This window comes from Triturus cristatus, chromosome 4_1 (assembly GCF_964204655.1).
Source record: "Triturus cristatus chromosome 4_1, aTriCri1.1, whole genome shotgun sequence".
NCBI classification, from domain to species: Eukaryota; Metazoa; Chordata; class Amphibia; order Caudata; family Salamandridae; genus Triturus; species Triturus cristatus.
The window spans coordinates 439,352,060-439,375,844 of record NC_140585.1 but is presented as its reverse complement, the minus strand read 5'-3'; the positions used below and the strand labels follow the sequence as shown (position 1 = coordinate 439,375,844).

General features: G+C 47.4%; 1 protein-coding gene across 1 annotated transcript in view; it reads left to right on the top strand.

Annotated features, from left to right (window-relative positions):
* FERRY3 (FERRY endosomal RAB5 effector complex subunit 3) overlaps window positions 1-23,785 on the top strand; it is a 404,396-nt gene that overhangs the window by 63,371 nt on the left and 317,240 nt on the right. The window contains exon 3 of the mRNA XM_085652590.1: window positions 14,571-14,765. Coding sequence (XP_085508716.1) covers window positions 14,588-14,765 — 178 coding nt within the window. The 5' untranslated portion in view covers window positions 14,571-14,587. The remainder of the gene's footprint in view (window positions 1-14,570; window positions 14,766-23,785) is intronic.

The window sequence follows — 23,785 nt, the reverse complement described above, 5'->3', positions numbered from 1 at the left end:
CAGGCCCACAACTAGACTCCATCCAACAAGAAGGTTTTGAATTAACATTTTATGAAAAAGAAACAACAAAACAAAACTAAAACCAGGCATGGAAACTACATAAGCAGGAACTTGCTCTCACATGGGGGGGGCAGCCGCCACTCAGCGGCACTATAGGCAAAAGTTAGTATTAGGCGAGGTAGGAGGGGGGCAGGGAAAAACCCAAGTACCAATTCCAGGAAGGAACAGGAATAGCCGAGCTAAGGGGACAGAGCTACATCGGAGGCGATCACCAGGGGGGGCGTGCATATATCTCCGCGGTAAGAATTCCACGGACCCCACATCTTGTTCCATTTTTTGGGTTTGCCTCTAGCAACATACACGGTTTTCTCCCGGAACATGCACCAATCCATGTTTTCTTTCCATTTTGACACCGTAGGAGACCTACCCGAGCCCCACAGCTGCGCGATGTCCCTTTTGGCTATCATATTGCCCAGAGTCACCCAGCGCTCCTGGGCCACGTTACAATCAGTCGGTTCCCACACATTCAACACACAGCGCCGCGCCTCCGGGAGTAAAGCCACACCAGTGACCTCCTCCATCACTGCATGCACCCTAGTCCAGAACCGGACAACCACTGGACACTCCCACAAAATATGGAAAAAGGTACCAAGTAGGCCACAGCCACGCCTACATAAACCATCACTCGAGTAGCCCAAGCGAAGCAAACGGGGACCGGTAACATAGACCCTGTGTAGTATCTTTAACTGCACAAATCTAAGGCGTGTGGGTATGGCCACTTCTCTCGGCGAGGCTATAGCCGCAACCCAGTCCTCGTCGTCCAATTCTAGGCCATCCGCGACCCATACCTCTCGCAGGCGGGTGAGGAGGTCCGCGCGGGTATTAATCAATTTTTTATAGATCAGGGAAATGGTGCTGTCTGGCAAGTAACCATCAGGTATACGATCCTCCAAGGGGGAGGCCTCAGGAATATCCGCCGGGGTCGGAAAGGCAGAAAGCAGGGCGTGGCGGACCTGCGCGTAACGAAAGAATTCCCTATCGCTCAGGCTATATTCGGTCCGAAGGACATCGAACGTTTTAAAAGCGCCCTTCGCCCACAGATCCCCCACTCGGCTAATACCGATCGTGTCCCACTTCTCAAATCCCTTAGTGCGCCACAGCCCGCCCAACTCTTCAGAAGCATACAGCGGAGTCAGGCGGCCCTTCCAGCCCGTAGCAGCAGTGGCGCCGTGCCATGCGCGTACAGCATTGTTCGTGGGGCCCGTAAGTTTAGTGCGTCCCTTCTTGGAGTAAAGCATTCGATTGAAATCCCCACCCGGCAACAGTAACTTATCCATCTCATACGCGGGGTTCAAAGCTGGGCCATACGTCCCATGGTTCACTGCCACCAGCTGGGACGCCCAATAATACCTTCTGATATCAGGAAGAGCTATGCCACCATCGTACCATGGAAGAGTCAGCTTAGCAAGAGCGATACGTGGTCTCCCATCCCACACCAGCTGTCGCTGCAGGCTTTCCACCTCCCGAAAATACCGTGTAGGCACCACGTCCAGCGTATTCTGTAGGGCGTACAAAAAACGTGGCAGAGACATCATTTTAAATAAGGCCGCCCTGCCCAGCGGCGATAACGGAAGCCTCCGCCAACGAACTACGTCAGCCCGAAGCCGCTGAAGCGGTGGCAGCAGGTTCAGAGAGTAACGAACCGCTGAACTCAAGGAGACGTGAATGCCTAAGTATTTAAATCCAGACTGAGAGATTTGAATCGGACAGCCGCGAGGGAGAGGAGGGGGGTCGCCCACCAACACATATACACAGGACTTGGCCCAATTAATAACAAGCCCAGAATTGCGGCCGAAGGAGGTCAAAACATCGAACAACACTATCAATGATTTCCGCGGCGAGGTGAGGTAGAGCAAAATGTCATCAGCGTATAGTGACACACGGTCCTCAAACGTCGGAGACCACCGGATACCCGCCATAGAGGGCTCCCACCTCAGCCACGCCGCCAGGGGTTCCAACGCAAGAGCAAAAAGAAGCGGGGACAGGGGGCAACCCTGGCGGGTACCCCTCCCGAGCACAAAGGGGGCTGACACCCTACCATTCACCACCACCTGCGCCAGCGGCTCCACATACAACAGTTTCACCCATTTAATGAATCCGGGTCCAAAACCAAACTTGGCCAGTGCCGCCCAAAGATACGACCATTCCAGCGTATCGAACGCCATCGTGGCGTCCAAGGACGCCAAAATGGTGGGCTCCTGGATACAATAGACCCTTGCGAGAACTCCATGTAGGCGCCTCAGGTTCAACGCGGTGTTGCGATGCGGAATAAAACCAGATTGATCCGGATGCACCAGGTCGCCAATTACAGTAATCAGTCGATTTGTCAGGACCTTCGCAAGAATCTTTGGTTCGGCATTTAGGAGTGAGATAGGCCTATACGATGCACAACAGTCTCGCGGCTTACCCTCTTTATGGAGAACCACAATAGTTGCAAGCCGTTGGTCCAGCGGAAGGGAGCCTACCTCAAGCGACGCATTAAACATCTCACGGAGATGAGGCGCCAGTTTCTCTGGACGAAGCTTGTACAGCTCGATCGGCAGACCATTCGGGCCCAAGGCCTTTCCGGAGCGGACCGCGCGAATTGCCAGTGCGATCTCATCATTCGTCAATGCCGCATCCATCAAATCTCTGTCGGAGACAGAGAGGCATGGCAATGTAATATCTCGTAACAATTGGCGAGAGTCATCCTCCGGCCTATCCGAGACCGACGTATAGACGTCACGCAGATGATCTGCAAAAAAAGTCACTATCTCTCCGGGATCTGTGACACTCACACCGTCAGCGCGCACAATCACCGGAACCACACGATTCGCTCTTTTCCAGCCACGCAATCAATTTTCCAGCCTTGTCACCCACATCATACAAGCGCCCCTGCTGTTCCCGACTAGTGAGCTTGGCAGCATTCGTAACCAGCGCCCTATAGTCCGACTGCTTAAGGCTAAGGGCGTGAAGTTTCTCCCTCGTGACTCCCCGCCCAAGATCCCCTTCCATACTAGTTATGTCAGACTCCAGGTGCACCACCTCTTCGTTTTTACGCTTTTTAGCAAGGGAGATCAGGGATAGGGCCTGCCCACGGATCACCACCTTAAAGGCCTCCCACAATGTCAAGGCTGACGAGACGGAACCTTGGTTTTCCGCGAAAAACCAGTCCAGAGACTTCACCAATTGGGCACGAACTGTGGGGTCACGGAGATACCAGGGGTTAATCGGTGCCACCCTCCCCCCAGCCCCCAAGGCAATATCCAAGTGGAGCAGCACCGGGGAATGAGCCGAGATTCCACGAGCAAGATGTTTAACTTCCCCAATCATTGGGGCTTGGGCAGCCGGCATCAGCACATAGTCCAATCTAGACAGGGAGCCGTGGGCCCCAGAGTGAAACGTAAACTGAGCCAGCCCCGGTGTCACGTCCCGGCGCAATTTGGGGCGGGGACCACACAGGAGGTGAGCGGGAGCGAGTAATGCCGGGACATTGGTGGGATGGACTACATTTCCCAGAAGTCGGTGAGGGGCGTCTCCTACCGTCCCTCGGACTTCCTTCTTAAGCTCCGCCCTGGGACAGCTCGGGGCTTGTCAATCCCGTTCCTTCGTGCTACCGCGTTTGACCTGCCGTCCTCGAGTCACGCTCCTCGTGTCCCGCTGGCATCCTGCAAAACCCGTCCTATTCCCGGAGCAGCCCCGCTGAGCCCCGAACCAGAGTAATTTCCACACGCGCTGAGGCGCGCAACATTGTATCGTTGCATCCTGATTCGACAGGGTGTTCCTCGGCGAGCCGCTTGAAAGGCTCGGATCCCGTTTTTGCTGTTTACTTACCAACCCCCCAGGGGGGGGCTCCAAGAGCCGTTTGTTTTAGGCTCGTATTTTGATTTACATTCGCTTTCACTCGCCACAGTAACAGGAACTTCTCCATTGGGATTCGCTATTGGGTGAGACGGCTGTCTCTCTCTCTTCTGGGTTTCTGTCTAATTCGACACGTAAGCGGATCTCTCTCCTTGATGTTCCTGCTCTAGGGAACCACAGTCCATCAGAGCTAAGTACTTTCCTTACATGTATTTCAGAAGGAGTCTAGTTCGCATGTCATGTGATGTGAAGAGGGACACGCTTCTTGAGGTGGTTAGATTAGCCCTGGACTAAGAGAAACCTGTATCCGGCACTTGTAAGTGGGGGGGTTGTTGTCAGTAACCTTAGACCCCATTCTTCCTGACTGCTGGTAATGCATAGAGTGTGTTCTCCTTGTTTCTCACTGCAGGGACCACGGGGTGTATACAGTGGAAGTCCCAGAGCCTGACTGAAGTCTGTTACCTGTCCACTGCGAGTGAATTGCTGGTTTACCTTTCTTGTTTCTTTTGCCCCTTTTTTCCCTTCCCCTGATGGGGAGTGGTCCGGCGAGGGTACTATTTATATACTCCCGGGCGGCTCCGCAGTGGGGGCAGGGTTCCCTTTCATCTTTCATCGCTCCTGCTGTATCCGGCTTGAAGGTTAGTGGTAATCTGCTAGCAGTCTGACACCCGGGTGCATCGCTCTCCAACAGTCAACCAGTCCCATAGTGTCAATAAAACCACCTAACCAAGAATGCGCCCCAGGGAGGTCTCTGGGCGGGTGTCGATCCTCTCTACCAGACACAACAGAGTTGAAATCCCCACCAACCAACAACAGGCCCTCAGGGAGCCCGAGCAATAGACCTCCCAGTTCCACGAAGGTGGTAGTCTGCAACCCAGGGGGGACGTAAACTGAAACCAAATACAAAGTCTTACCCTCCCACCGGCCAACCAGCACTACGTAACGCCCCCGATCATCGTGCTTCACCTCGTCAATTTCCAGTGGGAGAGAGGCTCGGACCAGAATGCCTACCCCTCTGGATCCAGTGGTAAAGCCGGAATGGGCCACCAAACGGTAGCCCCGTCTATTCAATGCCTGACAGGAGTTGCCCACCAAATGCGTCTCTTGTAGGAAGACGACATCTGGAGAGAGACGCTTCAGATATTGTAGCACCACCCCTCGCTTCACACGGTCCCCCAAACCATTGACATTCCATGTTAAAATATGCAACCCCCTACCCCCCATCCCAACCACAATGATCATCCCACCCACTACGAGAGCAAAAAACAGAACATCGATCACCTGGTATAAAACAAACCTGAAACAACAACTCCCCCACCACCCCCCCCAACTCCCGTGACACACCCCCCCCACCCTGCACCCCTGCACTAGAACATCTAGCCACCCCAACTCCAGTGTGCCTGTCGCCCCGACATAAACCTAGTCTACGAAAAGAAAGAAAACCCCCCTAGAGGAGGAAGAGTCTCACCAGATACCCCGCAGCCCCCCAACACAAAAGGAAGGGCAATGCAGTCCCATGTACTAGGTCACCCCTGACCAAAGTCTGAGCTCAACACACGATTAGCCAGGAACCATAGTTCAGTAGTTCACGGGTGCTCCGCCGAGCCACCTCCGTCGTCCTCGGCCCGCTCCTCTCCCCCGCGTCGACGATACAATGTATCAAGCCATTCCTCCACCGCATCAGGCCGGTCGAAAAAGTGGGCCCGGTCCTCCAGTTCAACACGAAGCTTAGCCGGGAAAAGCATGGCGTACTTCAGTCCCATGTCTCTTAATCACCGTTTCACAGTCAGAAACCCAATGCGCTGTTTTTGGACCGCCTGAGTAAAGTCAGGATAAAAGCTAACGTCCACGTTCTCATAGTTCAGCGGGCCATTTACACGGGAGGTCTGTAGGATGGCGTCGCGGTCCCTAAAGTTAAAGATCCTGGCGATGATGGGTCGCGGCGGGGCCCCCGGCTTCGGCCGACCCCCCGGAACTCTGTGGGCCCGCTCCACCATGAAGTATTTACTGAGGCCCTTTGGCACGAGGTGGTTCAGGATCAGTTCCTCCACAAAAAGATCCACTGACCCATCCTCCGACCTCTCCGGCACACCTACAATGCGCACGTTATTGCGCCGTGCCCGGCCTTCAAAATCCTCCAGCCGCTTGACCGAAAGGTCGGTGAGGGCCCTCAGACTGTGAAGCTCCGTCTGCAGGTCAGTAACATCTTTCGTAAGGCCCGAAGTCGTGAGAGCAAGTGAATTGACCCTGTCGCTGGTCTTCGAAAGGTCCGCTCTGAGTAGGTTAACATCAATTGACACAGTGTCCAGCTTGTGGGCCAGAGAGTCAAACCGCTGGCCAACCGACTCCTTCATGGCGTCGATGGCACCCATGACATCGTTGAGTGTCAGTTCCGCCGAGGATGACGGTCCCTCCCGAGCCACCTCTGCGAGCCCACTCGGACCAGGAGACCCCTTCTGATGGGCATACCGATCCATATTATTCGTCTGCACATAGCCACCTCTCCGGGTAACCTTGGGCCTTAGCTTGTCCCCATCTAGTCGGGCCGCCATTACACGGCCGGGGAAACCAACTCTTGGATGCCCGTGTGTTGTAGTGGTTCCCTGGGGGGGCACACCGCAATCAGTGGTAGACAGCTCCCGTTACCGATATCACCCGCCGGCCTCCGAGCTGCTCAGATGTGGAGCCTCCGCAGGCGCCCGCCCTCCACGTCACTGAGGAGAGTCGAAAGCGAAAGTGAAACCCGGGGGGCACGGGTCAGCCCGAAGCTCCGGATCCGTTGTTGTTCAATTGGGACACGGGGAAGATGCCAACCCGAGTCCGGGGCAGCGCCGCGGAGCAGGCCTCTTTTCCAAAGACCGAAGAAGTAAAGTTCCCAAAGTCCGATTTGAGTTCTGAGAACAGGAGTATCCTCAGCGTAGATTCGCCCGTAGTATTCCTTCAAAATATCAGGATGAAATCCAGGATAATCGTGGGAGGCTGCGTGGACCCCGGGAGCCCTGTGCCTACGCGTCCATCATGGTTGGGCGCTAGGCTCCTCCAGGCCCCCCAGATTTTTGACGCTGAACCATTTTTTGCTGTCCACTCTGCACACTATACTCCTGCTAACTATAAATAAAGGGTGTGTGCTTCTCCTTCTGAACATAGATAAACTGGAGTATATAGCTTTATGAGTTAATTTTTAGGTCGAGCATTCAAGACCTCTTGTATATACTTTAGTATATACTTGTATATTAGAATATACTTATAACTATATGTACTTTGTGGGCTCTGGAGATCAGCCCTAGGACTTGTCTGCTTCCGCTTAGGGACTTTTCTTTCTATTCAACTGCCTCTATTTAACTGTCTTAATAAAAAAGAACCAGTAGAGGTCCGTAAAATACCAGAATTGCTTTCTGCTGAGAGACTTTCTTTTTTTAATTTTCTGGCAACTGCCTCTATTTAACTTTCTTGATAGAAAACGACCAGCAGTGGTCAGTAAAATACCAGAATCACTTTAGCATTCTCTAGATTCTAGTCCATAGAAATTGTCTTCCACAAGCACCCATAGACAATAATATTTTTTCAAATCTTGTATTTTCAATGATATGATCACGAAGGCCCTGATTTTATATTATAAACTGCTTTGGACTATACCATTTCACACTGAAAGGCAATCTTTCTCTCAATTTGTTCCCATACCTGACGTCAAGCAGTTTGGTGCATACTTTCCGCCATGTTAAAGAACAGTAGATGTTTCAGCACCCAGCCTAATGTGCTGCATAGCTAAATACATAAAAGGTCCTAAAGGCGAGACCGATTGCATTGCAAATGCTTTAACAAAATAGGCACTATTATAGAGGTTGACCATGTGTGGGGTTGGGGGGCGAAAGCAAGGTTGTTAAAAACATTCAATATTAAGGGTGCCCAGAAACCTGGGCTGTTTTTGAGGAGATCTAGTGGGATCCTGTCAGGGCTGGAGGCCGTGACCCCGACACTCTGATTTAGTGCCACCTCTACCTCCTACAAAGACAGTTGTACTAAAACAAAGTTTTGGCCTGGCAGGGTCTCTCTATTGGAACGTTCCAGGGCATATACATTAGTGAAGTGTGCCTCCTAGGCCTATCTTGTGATATTGCAGGTAATCTTTGTCTGCTTCTGATTCGATTGCTTCATCTCTTATACAGCAGCCCAAAAGAGTTTGCTGCTATTATCGTTTACCTCCATGTCTAAGGAGTCCCATTGTTCATTTAGTAGTTCGGCTTTACTGGCTGAGATAACCCGCTTAAACTTTTTATGCGATTCGGCCACAATTTTGGGGGTTCTTTGTGGATACCTTAAGTGTCCGTCATAGCTGATGACTAGCAGCAGAACACTCCTGATTAAACCATCTAGGCCTATCAAGCGGTGGCTTAGTCGGAACAATGAGCTATTTTTGATATTATGACAAAGATGAACAAAAGCTACGGCTGATTAACAGTGTGTACTTCAGTAAGGCAAGCCTGTACCAGGGATAGGTTCTCACTAATCACTTTCTGAAATAATTGTTAAGGTGCTACAGCTCTCCATTTTAATCTCAGTCCATCAGATGAAGGGTCAAGGTGCCGAGCCGCGATCTACCTATTGTATAAGGGTTTTGGCGCCATAATGTATGTTACTTCAATAGGATTATGAACGTCGTGACTAGAGGGGATCGCTTTGCTATGTAACAAAAAATCTTCAAGGTTGGAAGTTATGAAGATATAGTCTATTGTAGATGTTTGGCCTCGATCCCTGAATGTATGGAAATGGGTCGTTACCACTATATGCAATGTCCATAACATTTTCAAGGTCATGGGCTGCCAGGAGAGGTGCCATCTTGCGTCCTCTTATGTTACAGCTGTTTTGTTCATGAGTGATATCTGGAATATTAGGATTAAGATCCTTTACATATGCTAGGGGAGGGGTTATTGGACCAAGTCTTGCGTTAAAATCTCCCCCTATGCAGAAACCCGCAAACTGGCTACTGTCACTTACGATTTTTTGAAAGGAGGATATGTATTCGAATAGGGTTAAAAAATGCGTTTGGGCACACTACTAAAACCATTCTTATAAAAATTCTTTAGATATATAGTTAGGCCTCTTTTATACCTCACTGTCAGAATATTGGAATCAGCTATCTCTAGGGCCTTCACACTGCCTTCTGCTTCGATGTTCACCCAAATCGCCAGCCCCCCTATTGCACGCCCGGACCTTGATGGGGTTGCTGGGTTATAACTGCGTACAAAAAAACAAATCCATTTATGTGTGTGTCGTTTATCAACCAGTTCTCCTGGAACATTAAAACATCATACTGGCTAATAAAAGAAAGTCAGTCCTGATATGACGGCTCACATTGCAACCCAGCTACGTTCCAGCTCTAGATTTTTAATTTGTGATCGTTAGGGTTTCCTGTTGTATTTGGACTGGACAGGACATAACCTGCGAAGCTAGTTCACGAGTCAGCTTATTAGATGCCGAGCTAGGCCTGCCCTGGGGGAATATACCTCAGTCAATCCAGCCCGTCTGAACCCTCTAAAATAGCAAACTTATTCCCTTGTGCAGAGTTTAAGGTGGGGTAAGAAGCTTTGTTGTCAGTGGTTGATAGAAATAAACTAAAGGGAGGCAGCAAATGTTAGTATTAAGACCACTAGTATCTTCCTGTTTTTAGTAATTTACTCATAATAGACGCCCTTTGCAAGTTAACCACGATGCAGTCACCTTCAATGTTTTTTTCAGAGCGACCAACCCACCATCAATATGTTGTTACTATAGGCAGGATTAAAACTTTTGTGTTTGCTAAGCCAGTCAACACATTTTTAGGTCTCGCCTTGGCAGCGCATGCGCTGCATGCGCTGTCTCAGCGACACCTAAAGTAATGTGTATATTGGCTTCAACTGTGTGATTTATCCTGCTCTTCGCGATTGGATGAAGTCTGGCATTGCTGTTGTTTTCTTGATTTCTGTTGGCTGTTGATTCTATGGTAACTTCCGTGTAGTCCCTGAGGCAGCGGCGGCTAATTACTGTTTTCATCCGCTTCTGTTCGCACTTAATTGCCTGCAGTGTGCCATCTGGTTGGCGGAGGGGGGGGCCTACTCTCCCTCGTTCCAGCCGCTTGTCTTTGCAGCCTTCTGTTTCCTTGTATCAGAGGATACCTCACTTCCATTCAGCCTACCTTTGATTCTTACCTAGTGGATGCGTGTTTCCTTTCACTTTGTCCTACCTTTTAACTTATATTGGGCAAATTGCAGATTTGTTCTTTGCTTCCTGCCGCAATTACATATTCACTGCTGAAGCCACACAGGAGGCTGCTCAGAGGATTCGCAGTGCAATACCTCTCGTATTATTCAAAATAGCCAACTATTGACATTGCAAATGCAAATTTTTATTTCATTTCCAAGTATGCCAGTATTCGCATAAACAAAGAAATTATTTTCACGAAGAAAAGGGTGCAGTACCACAGGCTGTCCCTAGGTGTCCCTGGTCCTGCACCCTTTCCTTCGTGAAAGAAATTTCTTTGCGTACTGCTGGCATACTTTGAAATGGAAACCAGCTATTGACATTGCAAATGCAAATTATTCATTTCAAAGTATGCCAGTATTAGCATAAACAAAGGAATTATTTTCACGAAGAAAAGGGTGCAGTACCACAGGCTGTCCCTAGATGTCCCTGGTCCTGCACCCTTTCCTTTGTGAAAGAAATGTATTTGCGTACTGCTTGCATACTTTGAAATGGAAAAAAAACAATTGGCATCTGCAACGCCAATTGCTCACATTTACATAATGCTTAATTTAGGATTCATCTCCGCCGAGGGAGCATATCTTTCTCTCCACTAATTAACCTCTGGAGTGATTGCATTTTTTCACACTTGGGAGGTGTAAGTGTTCCCCAGAAATTGGAGCGCTCATCTGATGTCATTAATATGCTTTTATCTCGATAACACGAATAGCCCTGTGATGTGTGCTCTTTTAAGCTGTAATTTACAATTAATTCCCGGTAGTCTAGGATTTCTGACCGGCCTGTCTGCTCGCCCGCCTTCTGCGTGTGTGTAAAATGGTCCGAAAGTTACGCATGTTTACACTCGTGTGTAAGGTCTGCTAATGTTTCGTGAAAAAAATTAAACATGGTTTTGCGATGGTGTCACCGGCACATGCGACCGCTTTGACCTGTGTTCTCAAGGCATGTCTCAGGGTGTCATGCATGTGAGCGCCATCTGCATGTGTCGAGAGCGAGGCCAGGACATGGTAAGAGGATGTGGTTCGTCCGATAAACTGACGACTTTGGTGCTGGAAACCAGAGTTCGAGCCTCGAGGTCGCGTCCATATCCTGTGATTCTGGGCAAATCACTTAATCTCCCCGTGCCTGAATGTGTAATGTAAATACGGTGTTCATGTAAAGCGCTCCAATACCTTCGGGTTGAGTTCGCGCTATATAAATATGCAAAAAAAAAAAAGACATGGGTTACATCGCTGGGAGCGGCTCAGATTCCGGCACGTTCTCGCCATGCTGCCTGCCAGTTGTTTCTGAGTCGGGCGTGAGAGCAGACACCATCAGCAGGGGTGTAGACGGAAAGTAATCTGCAAACTATATCACTTTAATCTAACACACACTGCACAATTGAACGAAAGGTACCCTCACCGGCCACAAACAGCAGCACTGGTGTAAACTGCGGCACAGGCACACACACAGGAGCACAGCGACTCTGTAATTATGTGCGTTTAATAAGTGCTCATAGTGCAGTAGCAGGCACACGCATGACGACTCACTGCCTTGTAATAAAGAGCTTTATATATAGCAGAAAACGCGCGGCGCTGCAGAACCACAGCTGCTGTCTGCGTGTACACCAATCCCACTGACCAGAACATCAGGCAAAACTGAACGCGCGACCATGGTGTCACCCTCCCCTGCTACCGATCAATAGTACAGCGGCTGCAGTGGCAATATAAAGAGTTCCATTACTTTCCGATTATTTCCCGTTGTCTGCATGTTGGGATCTCTGATCACACAATCCATCCATCTGCTCCCTATGTTTGCGGTTCCCTTTTATGCCCTGGATTATCTAAACGTATTTGATCATACCCGCTAATCCAAAAAAAAGAATAATAATAATACGCAAAGAAATTCCTTTCACGAAGAAATGGGCGCAGTAATACAGGCTGTTACTAGGTGTCCCTGGTCCTGCACCCTTTACTTCGTGAAAGCAATATCTTTGTGTATTATGCTACTGCTGGCATAATTTGAAACAGAAACAAGCATTTGCAATGCAAAAGGTCTCGCATTTACCCTAGTTTGAGCTATTGGCATTGTAAATGACACAGCCTTTTATTTATGTTTCGGTTTTTGAAACATAAATAAAACCCAATGTCATTTACAATACCAAATGCTTAAACTCCTATTGCATTGCAAATGTTTGTTTTTGTAATTCCTCAATGGCGGTAATCTAGCTAAAGCCACAGCATAGGGGCAGGCTGCTGGTGGAAGGTCCAGAATATCCGTGCTAAACTCCGCCTCTCTAACTTCTGTAGTGCGACCTGCATTACTACAACTTGGATAAACTTTGAATCTTACCCCATAAGTATTAATAGAGGCAGATTCCTCCTGTAGAGGTTTGGCGGCAATTGTATCATTCCTCTTAGGGTTCTGACCGGCATGTAAGTCCTGTCTCTGTTGCTTATTCCTTATTCTGTTGCTTATTCTGAGTGGTGTCCGTTAGATCGGTACAAAAAAGTTGTTGTGATGCTATGTCATAGGACGAGGGTGGCCCATGAGATGCAGTTGGAAGAATAAAATTAGTTACATGGACAATGTCCTTATTGGCATCCGGCAGTAATGGAAGAAAGCAAACCAAGCCCAGTTTCGTCTCTAAGATGTCCATTGTTCCATCAGTCTTTTACGCTTTTCATCCAGAGTATTGTCGAATCTGCTACAAAGGGCATAAATTGATAGAGAATCAGCTGATGAGGCATCAATGGTCACGCTACTTGGTATGTTAATATTAGGTAGGGTCTGTGATTATAATTGGGGTTGAGGAACGTTTGCAGATTGAGGAGGCTGTACCCATGAGAGCAGTTGGTTATTATTACTTGCAGCCTTGGCAGGTTGTTTCCTTTTACTGACTGGCTGTTTGTTGGGTGCTCTTTTTTTTTTTGTCTCTGTACTTTTATGAAAAGACGAGTCCACTCGTACTGTTGTGCAAGTAGGTAAATCAGGATTATTGCTAACGCTTGGTGCAGGGTTTTTACGTAAACTATGACGTCTCTACCTTCGTAAAGCATCAATACCTGCTTTTTCCCCTGTTCCCAGTGACGTTAGTAATGCACCAGAGTCTAGTGACAATTGTTGCTTGGTTAATTTAATCTCGGTGGTAATGATCCCCACTTTTTTCTGTCACATGGAGTCAATGGAAACAGAGGGGCGGTAGACAACACAACCCCCTTCATTCCTCCATTTTCCCATGATGATAAGTTAATTATCTTCTTATCTGGCTATTGCAGCTTTCTCAAATACATGCCAGCAGAAATGCTTGAGGCCAGAACCAAGAGGGGGGGGGGGTCTGGCCTCACATGGCCGTAGACAGGCCCGCTGTTGCCCCGGTTTTTGTCCGGTGCACCCGTGCTGCGGACACCTTGGGTGATTTAATGGCACCTACTGCCATTGTTGTGGCCCTCCTCCGGGCCGGGACAGCTGGGGGTTGGAGTCTCCACTCCCCCCTTGTGTGGCAGCTGGTGCAGGCCATAGCAAGGCTCCCTCACTCTTATTAGCCAAGCTTCTCTCATCTGTGCTGGCAGCCTTCCTCCATTTCATGCTCATCCCCCACCTGTCCTTCCTTCCCAGTGTCATGTGATCTTTACCTCCGATTCCAGTATACATTCCTCCATGCTGGTCTCTTCACCTTTTGTTAACAGTTTTCTCAGGCTTGTGAACTCCATCCTTCTGCAAGTCCTTCACAAACAATTCTCACAGTAGCTTTCCTCCTCTGCACTTTCTCTTCCACTCCTCTGCACTTTCTCTTCCACTCCTTTTCCACCTCACACTCTTAATCCCCAGTTCCTCCTACTATTTTGCACTTCTTACATTTTATTTTCTCTGTTGCAATTATTTTCTCTGCCCTATCTGCTAGATATTGTCTCCTGCATTGATGATATTATAAAGACTTGTGTACAGCACAAGTGTGCTGCAGGTTTTTTGAATAGCTTCATTGTAGTCCACAACTTGGAGGCAAGGTGCAAACGAGTTTCTTATCAATTTTAATTTTACTGCAAGTGTTGGTTATTTAAAGTGATCACGTGTGCAGTCTGGGAAAAATCGCTGTACAGAGCAGAAAAATATTGCAAGTGCAAACTACCTCATCAGTCTCTGTAATTTGTGCTTCAAAACATCATGGCTTATGTTACACTCTTCAAAATAACAAATGCTGCTTATTCCAGTCATTATTGCTCCCTAATATTTGGGTACATCCATATAAATGCTACTGCATGTCTCCTAACTAACGTTTTACCAGGTGCATAAATTGTCAGAACTCAACTTTATGCTGATAAAAAAAGCTTTGTTTACCAATGATGATTTTAGTGACTTCATGGTGTTTCTAAGCAAAAAAGTAAATATGCACTATTGTATGAGAGCGACACTGATAGTAGGCTGTATTATAGCAATGTTGCTTTCATGTTTTACAGAATATCTGAAATAGAAGATGAAACCAAATGAAGATATCATGAGCACCAAAGAAAGGAATTTTGTTTACAAATTTGTTGCTGGACACCAGTCTTGTGAGCTTACAGTACCCATAGAATTTCCTCTGCAGGAGAATGCTAGCCACCTACATGGGCGTCTCATGCTCCTCCACAATCTACCTTGTTTCATAGAAGATGGTAAGATCTGTATATATATTGTAGGAACCTTGAATGCTACTGAAGTGGTTGGTGAATAAACAGGAGAAGCTATATATAGATACAATCTTAATGGGTAAATAGTGTTTTTTAAATGTTGTCATGTCAAAAGGGGAAACTACTTCAGTCCATAACTAGTTTTGTATTGAATATGGAACTGTTCACTTTAGTCCGTTGAACCATTTTAAGTTTGTAGTCTTGAGAAACTATAGATAGGCAATGCCTAATCATCATGTTCAGTGAGATTATTTACAGCTCAAGTTTATTATTGTAGCGTTTACAGTAAGTAGATACTACTAACAAGTAATATACAAAGTCTTTTAAAAAAGTTAAAATCATCCAAAGCATCAAACTAAATTGCTATAACGTTCACCCCAAAAAATAAAGAAAAATTAAGTTTAATCCATTTACAACCTTTAATGCAAAAATGGCTCTAATAACAAAATCTCAAAACACTGGTTAATCTCCGACAGGCATTGTCCCATTTACATTTGTTATGTTCGAAAAGCAGCTTATATAAAAGTGTGTTCCCTGTAGAACATTGTCATTAAATGCTCAATTAAAACATCCTCATTTAGTGCTGTCCTCTGTTATTGCCAAGTTTCAAAATCTTTTATTACAAATTTTGTTTAGTTACTTCTTAGACACTTTTAGAACGTCTCATGTTGGGTCCTTATGTTGTTCATTTTCTAGATGGGTTCAAGAAACATGTTCTTAACAACTTGGGACCAGGGCACATTGTAAATCGGCGAAGCATGTCTTCAATGTCTAGCCTGTATAAACAAGATCTGTTTCCAGAGGCCTTTCCCTGGTACCAGGCTGCCATTTTCTCTCTGAATAGTAAACACAACTACATAGATATAGGGGCTAATTACGATGTCAGACGGACTTCAGTCTGCCCGACACCATGTCGGTCCTGGGACCGACCAACCTCTGGTCGGCAGTCCTGACCACCTAATTAGGATGCGATCGATTCCCGCATTTCCCTTTAAGAACATGCATTATGGCCGTTAACCAGCCGTAATACATGCTCCCATAGGGAATTGGGAGGTGCTGTTCATCCCTGCACCCTGTGGCAGGCACCTCAAGGTGCCTGCTATGGGGTGCTGGGATCAACAGGGGGACACCATAGGTGCTCCCTGAGCCCCCAACCAGAGGCTGCACACACAAGGGAGCCCTGCTGGGGCCCCCAAACACTTTCCAACATGTTTTCCATGTCGGACAGGCCGGCATAGAAGCCATCAGGAAACCGTGCATCATAATCCCAAGGGTGGAAAGGCCCTCCCTTTGGGATTATGAGCTGAATCTGACTGGCCGACAGGCTCCTTGAGCCTGTCAGAAGCCAGACGGAACAACCGGCCTGTTTAGTTGTCGACCGCCAGCATTGTAAAGTGGCGGTTCGAAAGTAAACCGAGTGACGATTACGATGCGGCTTGGAGAGCTCTAACCATCGGTCGGAGCCTTTTCGGGCTGCATCGTAATCGGCCCCATAGTGTCATAATTGGGGTCAGTTTGCAACCAGCATTTCAGTTTCATGAGTTATGCTATATTCATCTGAAAACCCACTGCACACACCTTATCCCTAAACTGTGTATTAAAAATACATTTTTGAACCAGTAGAGGTTTGCCTTATGAGACTTTTTGAAAACCTATTTCATTGATGACAACTTGCGGTGAAATCACAAGGTACTATTCAGAGTCACATTTCTCTTTGGTCATAAACTGTGTTCGCAGTAGAAATAGCAACATACATTTTAAGGCAAGCACTGCCCAATTTAACTCACTTATAGCGTTTTAAAACCATCATAGAATCAGCATATGTAGGGCAGCGTGGTTGAAACATTCACTGGCGTCTGTTGGGCTTTAATGCAGCTGTGTTCATACAGAACTGACCATGTGTAGGTGTAGTGCAAAAACCTTTGCCAAATTAACTGGTAGCCAAATTCTTGAGTACCTTTGACTTAACATCAGGGTATAGGTAAATTGGGCTCACCCTGGGAGCAAAGGAGAGATCAGGTTTTTTTTACTTGTGAAGGTCAGTTTCAGTTTAATGTGATTCTTTTTGTATTGAAAAATGCACTTGCCACTTTCCAAAGTTTGATGAATAGAGTTCTTTCAGGTCTGGACAACTTTAGTGCAGCATGTCTGGATGCTTTCCGGAGGATCACCTGTTCCACCTGATGGATTTACTGCAGGTACTGCAGCAGACAGGCCTACCTAATAAGGCCAGTAAGTGCCAAATGGGGCAGAGTTGAATTTTCTACTTGGGCCACCGTGTGGGTGGAGGCCAAGTACAATCTCTCCAGCCTAAAACTCACACCATCCTACATTGGGATACTCCCAGGACTCAGACTCAAGTCAAGGCTTTCTTTGGCTTCACTGGGTACTGTAGGAGGTTTGTGAAAAGGACATGGCAGCACTGTAGCCCCTCGCACTGAGCTCACCCCCAAAAGCAGCCTTAGAATGTCACCTTGACCACAGGATGCCAAAAGTCTTTTGACACCCTGAAAGAGGCTATGTGCTCAGCACCTGTCCTAAAAAGCACCAGACAATAGAAAAGCGTTAATTGTCCAAACAGATGCTTCTGAACATGGGATTGGGGCACTCTTGTCACAAATAAATTATGAGGGCCAGGATCAACCAGTTGCCTTTATTAGCAGGTGACACCTCCCTATAGAGCAGTGTTGGAGTGCCATTGAGAGGGAAGCCTTTGCTTTGGTTTGGTCCCTGAAGAAGCGGAGCCCATACTTGTTTGGATCTCACTTCAAGGTTCAAACCTGCCACAGGCCTTTCAGGTGGCTGATGCAGATGAGGAGAGAACCCCAAGTGTTTGAGTTGGTCCATTTCCCTACAGGGTATGGACTTTTCAATGGAAGGCAGACCTGGGAGTGACCATGCCTATGCAGATGGCTTTTCCAGGTACTTCCACTTTTATGATGGGGACTACCATGTTGGAGGTTAGTTGTTCATCACCTTTTCTTCTGGGGATGGCGGGGTCATGTAGGAAAGGGCCCTTTTGTATGGTCACCCCCACACTATTTTCTCCAATGCTGATGGTTTTTTACTCTGAAAGTGCATTGGAGCCTGCTAATCAGACCCTAGTGGCAGTCTTCTCTCCGTAAAATATGATGCATGTGAATTGGTAAGCCCAATTGGCAAGGACTTGAACCCCCTTCAAAGTCTCTGGTGAGTGGTACCAATAGTACCCTGGGCATGGGAGTTAAATGTATCACCAGGGCCTGCAGCTCTGATTGTGCCACCCTGAGTGTTCCAAGTAAAAAGATGACAGCAGGCCTACCATTGCAGACTGCCGAAGCAGTGCAAACTGCTCAAACTCAACTTTGCCCTCACCGTGAGTGACAAGGTCACAGCACTATTTTTAATATATGTCAGTCACCCCTAAAGTAAGCCGCCTGAGCCCAGGATGCAGGTGTGCACCATGTTAAAGGTGTGAAGCAAGCTTATATGATCCTATAGTAGCCTCCTTCCATTAGGGGCTATTGTAAGTGTTCAGGGGGCCATAGGATAACACAGGCTGGCACATGGGCATTCCCAGATTTCCAGCTCCTTTATGGTCCCATGTTTGGTATCAAACAACTTGTCTCCTCAAACCTGACATTTTCCCAAAGTCGGATTTGATGTGGCATGTACCCAGGTGGCTATCTTAGAGGTTGCCCACCTGGTAGCCCCTGCCTTTCCTGTGCCCCGGCTGATAGTCTGCAGCTGCTGCTGCCAAGACAGAAACCTGCTTCCCCTGCCGGAAGGTGTTAACACCCCCTGGAGTTCTGAAACAAAGGCCCATCTGGGCGGTAGGTGTCACCTCCAGCCCTTACTATATGGGTAGTGACACATCAAGGCGGTGAGCTTCAAAGCTCCCACTAACTCTGATATTCAACAAGGCTTCCCCCTGCTCCAGGCACTCCCACACCACAATCCCCCTCAGTCTAGGATTTAAGGGGTTCCCCTGGCACAAGAACCTCAGATCTGATTGACTTACAACCAAAGGACAAAGAAGAGCCCCAAGTCTGCGACTTCAGGACCTGCACAAAGAAAAGGGAGCTAAGACTGCAACTGTAGAAAGCACCCTGCAACTGATGAACCCCTCTGCAAACCAAAGACAACTCCCTTCGACTAGAGGTACTATTTCTCTGAAGCCTGCAGGCAAGACTGCACCCTGATGCAAAGAATCCCTAGCAATCTGGTCCATCAAACGAATCGCAAAAGTAAATGGCCTACTGCATTGTGGGAAATGTAGTCCTAACCTCCAGCAAGTTTCAGGCGGCTACCGATTTCCCACTTACTCTAGGACATCGAAGTGACCGAAAGCTGAGCTTGCTACGGCTTGTTGGTGGCCAGCTGGGCTACCCTTACCCCTGTTTGAAGCTGTGCCTTGAGGGAATCTTGCAGCATTTTCAACCTGACGCCTTTGTGGCCGTTGTCAATATTTTGCGACCCCTTACTCACCAGACCATCTAAGCGGTAAAACCAGCACCTGTGGCTCCGCTTCAGCACCATGGACATCCAGGGCAACAATGCACCTGGGCCCTACGAGCCAGGTAAAAAATCAACTGACTGTCTGAGCCTGTTCCTGGGACCCGCCTTACCTTCACCCTCAGTGGATTACACTGAACTCGACCTGCAAGTGACTGATTGTCACTAGTCCACTTTCCTATTAACCTCAACGTTCACATTTTGCAGCAGTGGAAAGCACGCATTTATTTTTCTTTTAAAAAGCCATAACTCTGGTTATATTCAGCCGATTGTGTTTGTTTTTGGTGTGTGAATGTAAATAGAAATCTACTTTATTTTAATAAATTGGTGTTGAATTTCTTGAGTCGAGTCAGTTACTTATCGTCCATGTTGGTACTCTGAAATGCTGAACACCTGTTCCTCTAGTAAAACCTGACTGCTCTGTGTCATACCACCAGGACTGAACTAGGTATTTATTAGTGTGAATCCAAAAGACCTATTTGGGGGTAGCGTGAAATTATTACATATTGAAGCCTTACCAGCCTCACTGCATAGAAATCCACTTTCCTACATATGCCAAGACAAATTATTGTACATCACGGTTCCTTTCACAGAGATTTTGCATGTGGCCGAAGAGGACAAAAGAAGCTGGGAGTTGGATCTCCCTGGAGATCCTGTTAGTGTGGTCACAGAGGGCAGTCAATTTCCTAGAAAACACCAACAGTACACTGTCTATGGAGCGATGCAGCGTGGAGTGGTGTGGTGCAGCGGCCAGGGCAGCTGACTTCGGAGCACAAGGTTCACTGTTCGATCCCCGGCTCCGGCGGCAGCTCAGCACCATGTGAATCTAGGCAATAGCTCATTTAATTTCCACGACGGCCCCCAGCGCCTTGAGACCCGTAAGGATGAGTAGTTCGCGCTTTACAAATAGGGATTTTTTTTAACGCAGCGCTTGCTTAATAAAGATTGATACCAAGTTAGGGCCTGTCTCCGAAGTAGACAAATCCCCTATCACAAATGGAGGCCTCTTTGCAGATCCTTTTATCAAGAAGCTCAGCAAATTCATTGCCATCTTTTCCTTTCATGCTAAAGCTTAGCTATCAATGAAAGTCTTGGGACTTGGGATTTTTGGAGGGACCGGTAGAGGAAAGGGCCAGTCGACCAGCAGTGCTTTACTTTCCAAGTTCCAAGTGGGGCAGCCTGCCAAAAGAAGCCCCCAGTGGCAGGAACAGAGAAGCTTTGGAGTGTTCTTCGCTGCCTTGAGAATCGCTGCCAACGCTCCTGGAGGAGTCACAGATAAGACTTACCTGTGTTTCCAATTAAAGGTGGGAGTCCGGTTGACCTTGTTCCTCACAAAAAGGAGAGAAATTACAGGTGATGCTTGGGTCCTGCAATCTGTCCATGATTTTCATATAGAGTTTAACAACCCCAAACACGACCTTCTCCTTCCACCCCCCATTCAGGGAAACCAGCTTCATCTGAAAGGCCTGGTAGAAATTTACCATTTAGTGGTACAGCTTGGCTTGGAGAAAGTGGCCATATTGGTTATTGAGTCGTAGTTTGGATCTTTTGAGTGTGGAAGTTGTCCACATTGTGTTTTGTTTTGACAGAGCTGTTTAATGAGGATTTGGACTATCGAGCTATCAATACTTGCAAGTCTGAAATTTCCACTCGCCATATCCCTCTTAATGGTGTACCAGCACTTGAACACCTACTAGTTTGTAAGCTACCCCGGAATGTTGGACTATGTAGTCCTCACAAAACTAGTTACTCTGATATGGGACGTTAATGTGATTCTCAGTCTCTTGGAATCTTGGCAAGATAACCAAGGTACTATAAGTAAAATTGGCCTTGGTATTGTGTCTTGTATCTTAAAAATGCACATCTGACTTAAGGGCATTGGATTTATCCACCAGAATGTTTACTCTGGAAGGAGTTACTTTTACTTCCTAGAGGAGAACCAAATCTAACAATAGAGTGTTATCATCCCCAGCCTTTCCAGAGAACCACAAGCATTGTGTGGTCAGGTGTTTAAGAGCATATGAAGCCATGGTGATCAGGAATCCTTTTGGTCCAGTGTCTTCTACTATTTGATGACATATGCCAGAGGCAGGCACCGACAGGCAGCAGAATGGTCTTTGGACTCCATTTTAAACCAGTGGTGGTGGTGTCATCCTCTGTGATAGATAAGCTTTGAACCACCATAATCCGAAGCCTCTGGTATTGACATAGAATGTAAAATGTCCTAGCTATTGTGAATGAAAGTTTCAATTCTATTAAGGACATGGAAACAAGGGTAATTCGCTCTTCAGGAAGTGACCCCACCTGGGGTAGGAGTTCATTCTTTGATGGGCATAAGTATTCATTTATATTAGTTGCCTGGTTTTTAGGTCTCGCCTGGTGTTGCAGCGCATGCGTTGCTCTCTCGGCGAGACCTAAAGTGAGAGAGGAGATTTCAGAAGGGGACTTGAAGCCCCGCCCATCATTTTCATTGGGTGGCATCAGCATTTATGCTAAACGCTGGCTTCCCATTGAAAAGGATACTTTTGGGCCACTGACCTTTCTCCATTTTGTACGGCCCATCCGGACTGGGTCGTCTGTTTCACGGCTGTCGTGAAGCAAATCATTATCTTTATAGGGGGCCATCTGTTTCTAATTGGTTCATCTCTTGTTTCATTCTGCAGAGCGAGCTTTAGGGGGCCATCTGTTTCTAACTAGTTCATCGCTTGTTTTCACTGCAGGCACGCACAACGCGCATGGCGTGCTTTCACTTTCCTAGTTCCCCTTGAATTAGGGAATCCACAAATAGGCGCGAGCCAACGGAAGTAAATCTTACTGTAACAACATGACACTTGAGACAGCTGCAGCTTGGGGTATCTCAGAGAGGAAGAAGAAACATGGGCTCTATCAGTAGATGAAGGCCTTATCTCACAAGGCACGCATTAGACACAAGGGGAGGGAGATTACTCGGCCCTGGGAGAATGGAGGCATGCCTTGTATCCGTGGGGGATACCGTGTCCCCGCAAGAGTAGAAAGATTTATCTGAAATCTGTGGCAACCTTATCTCAGGGAGAGCGAGGGGAGTCATCTAGACAACCGTTTATCTCTGCAAGGAGATGCAGCCAGACGATGAGGGGCATAACTCACTGAGCTATCTCTCCTTTCACTCAGGGTGAAGGGACGTTCTTTGTTGTGAAATCTCCGCATGTTTCTCACCTCTGGCAGAAATCTTTCGAGGATGCGGCCTAACGGCCGGAGCTGCCTACTTCGAAGCTGGGAAACCAGGTTCGAGGCTGGGCCTCGGCTCAACATCGTGTGATACTGGGTAAATCACTCAATCTCCCCGAGCCTACCAAAAATGAATGTGTAATTTAACTGGTACTCTTGTAAAGTGCTCCAATACATTCAAGTTGAGTTCGCGCTACATAAAACTGCACAAAAAAAAAGATCTCAATGGCATCGGATGAAATTCTGGAGCTCTGGTTCAAAACCCAACATGTTCCTCTGTTTTGTCATATTTTTTAAATATTTTATTGTATAGTAGAAGTACGCAATTTAAAAACAACACATTTTAGCATGCTAACAAAAGCAATCATTAAATCAGTACGTATTCTGTTTAATTTCTCAATTATTATTTACCGACCTATAGAGGAAGACTAAAAGGAGAAGAGAAAGAGTTAAATAAGCTGATAAAATACGCACCATAAAAGCAGCAAGGCTATTATGCTTATGAAGTTAACAATTTTTTTTTTTTGAAACCTTTATTACAAATTTCAAAAAATATACAGACACGGGCCTACAACCTCCAGGCCGGCCGCCAACAAATGACATAATCATAACCACACTAATACAAGCAACAACAATAAATAATCAAGTTGCAGAGTAGTGTCACTGGCGGCGTTGAGAGGTCGCAAACATCACATATAGCGGTTTCATTTTAAGTGATGAAGAACAAACAAACAACGAACAAACCCACAAGGCAGCAAAATTCGAAGTGGCAAAAGGTGCTCATCACAGCAGGGAGGGATCCATAGAAGGACAGTAACAGGAGGGGGGAAGGAGGGCAGGTGACAGAGACAAAATTATCACAGTAGAACAGGATCGCAGGAATGTGCAGACTAAGGGGACAAGGCATCATCCGGGTCCCGCGTGAGGGGTGGGGTGCAAATTCCTCCGCGATAGGAGTTCCAGGGACCCCACACCGTTTTCCATTTCCCAGGCTTGCCTCTTGCCACATACACCGTCTTCTCTCGAAACATACACCAGTCCATATTTTCCTTCCAGGCCAAGACCATGGGTGGCCTCTGGGAGCCCCACAACCGTGCAATGTCACGCTTGGCCACCATATATCCCAGTGTCACCCACCACATTTGCGCCACCGTATAATCATTTGGTTCCCATACATTCAACAGACACCTCCTCGCCTCCGGGAGCAACGCAACATGCGTGACTGCCTGCAGCACAGCATGCACACCACGCCAGAACCGAGTCACCTCCGGACACTCCCACAGAACATGGAGAAAAGTCCCCGC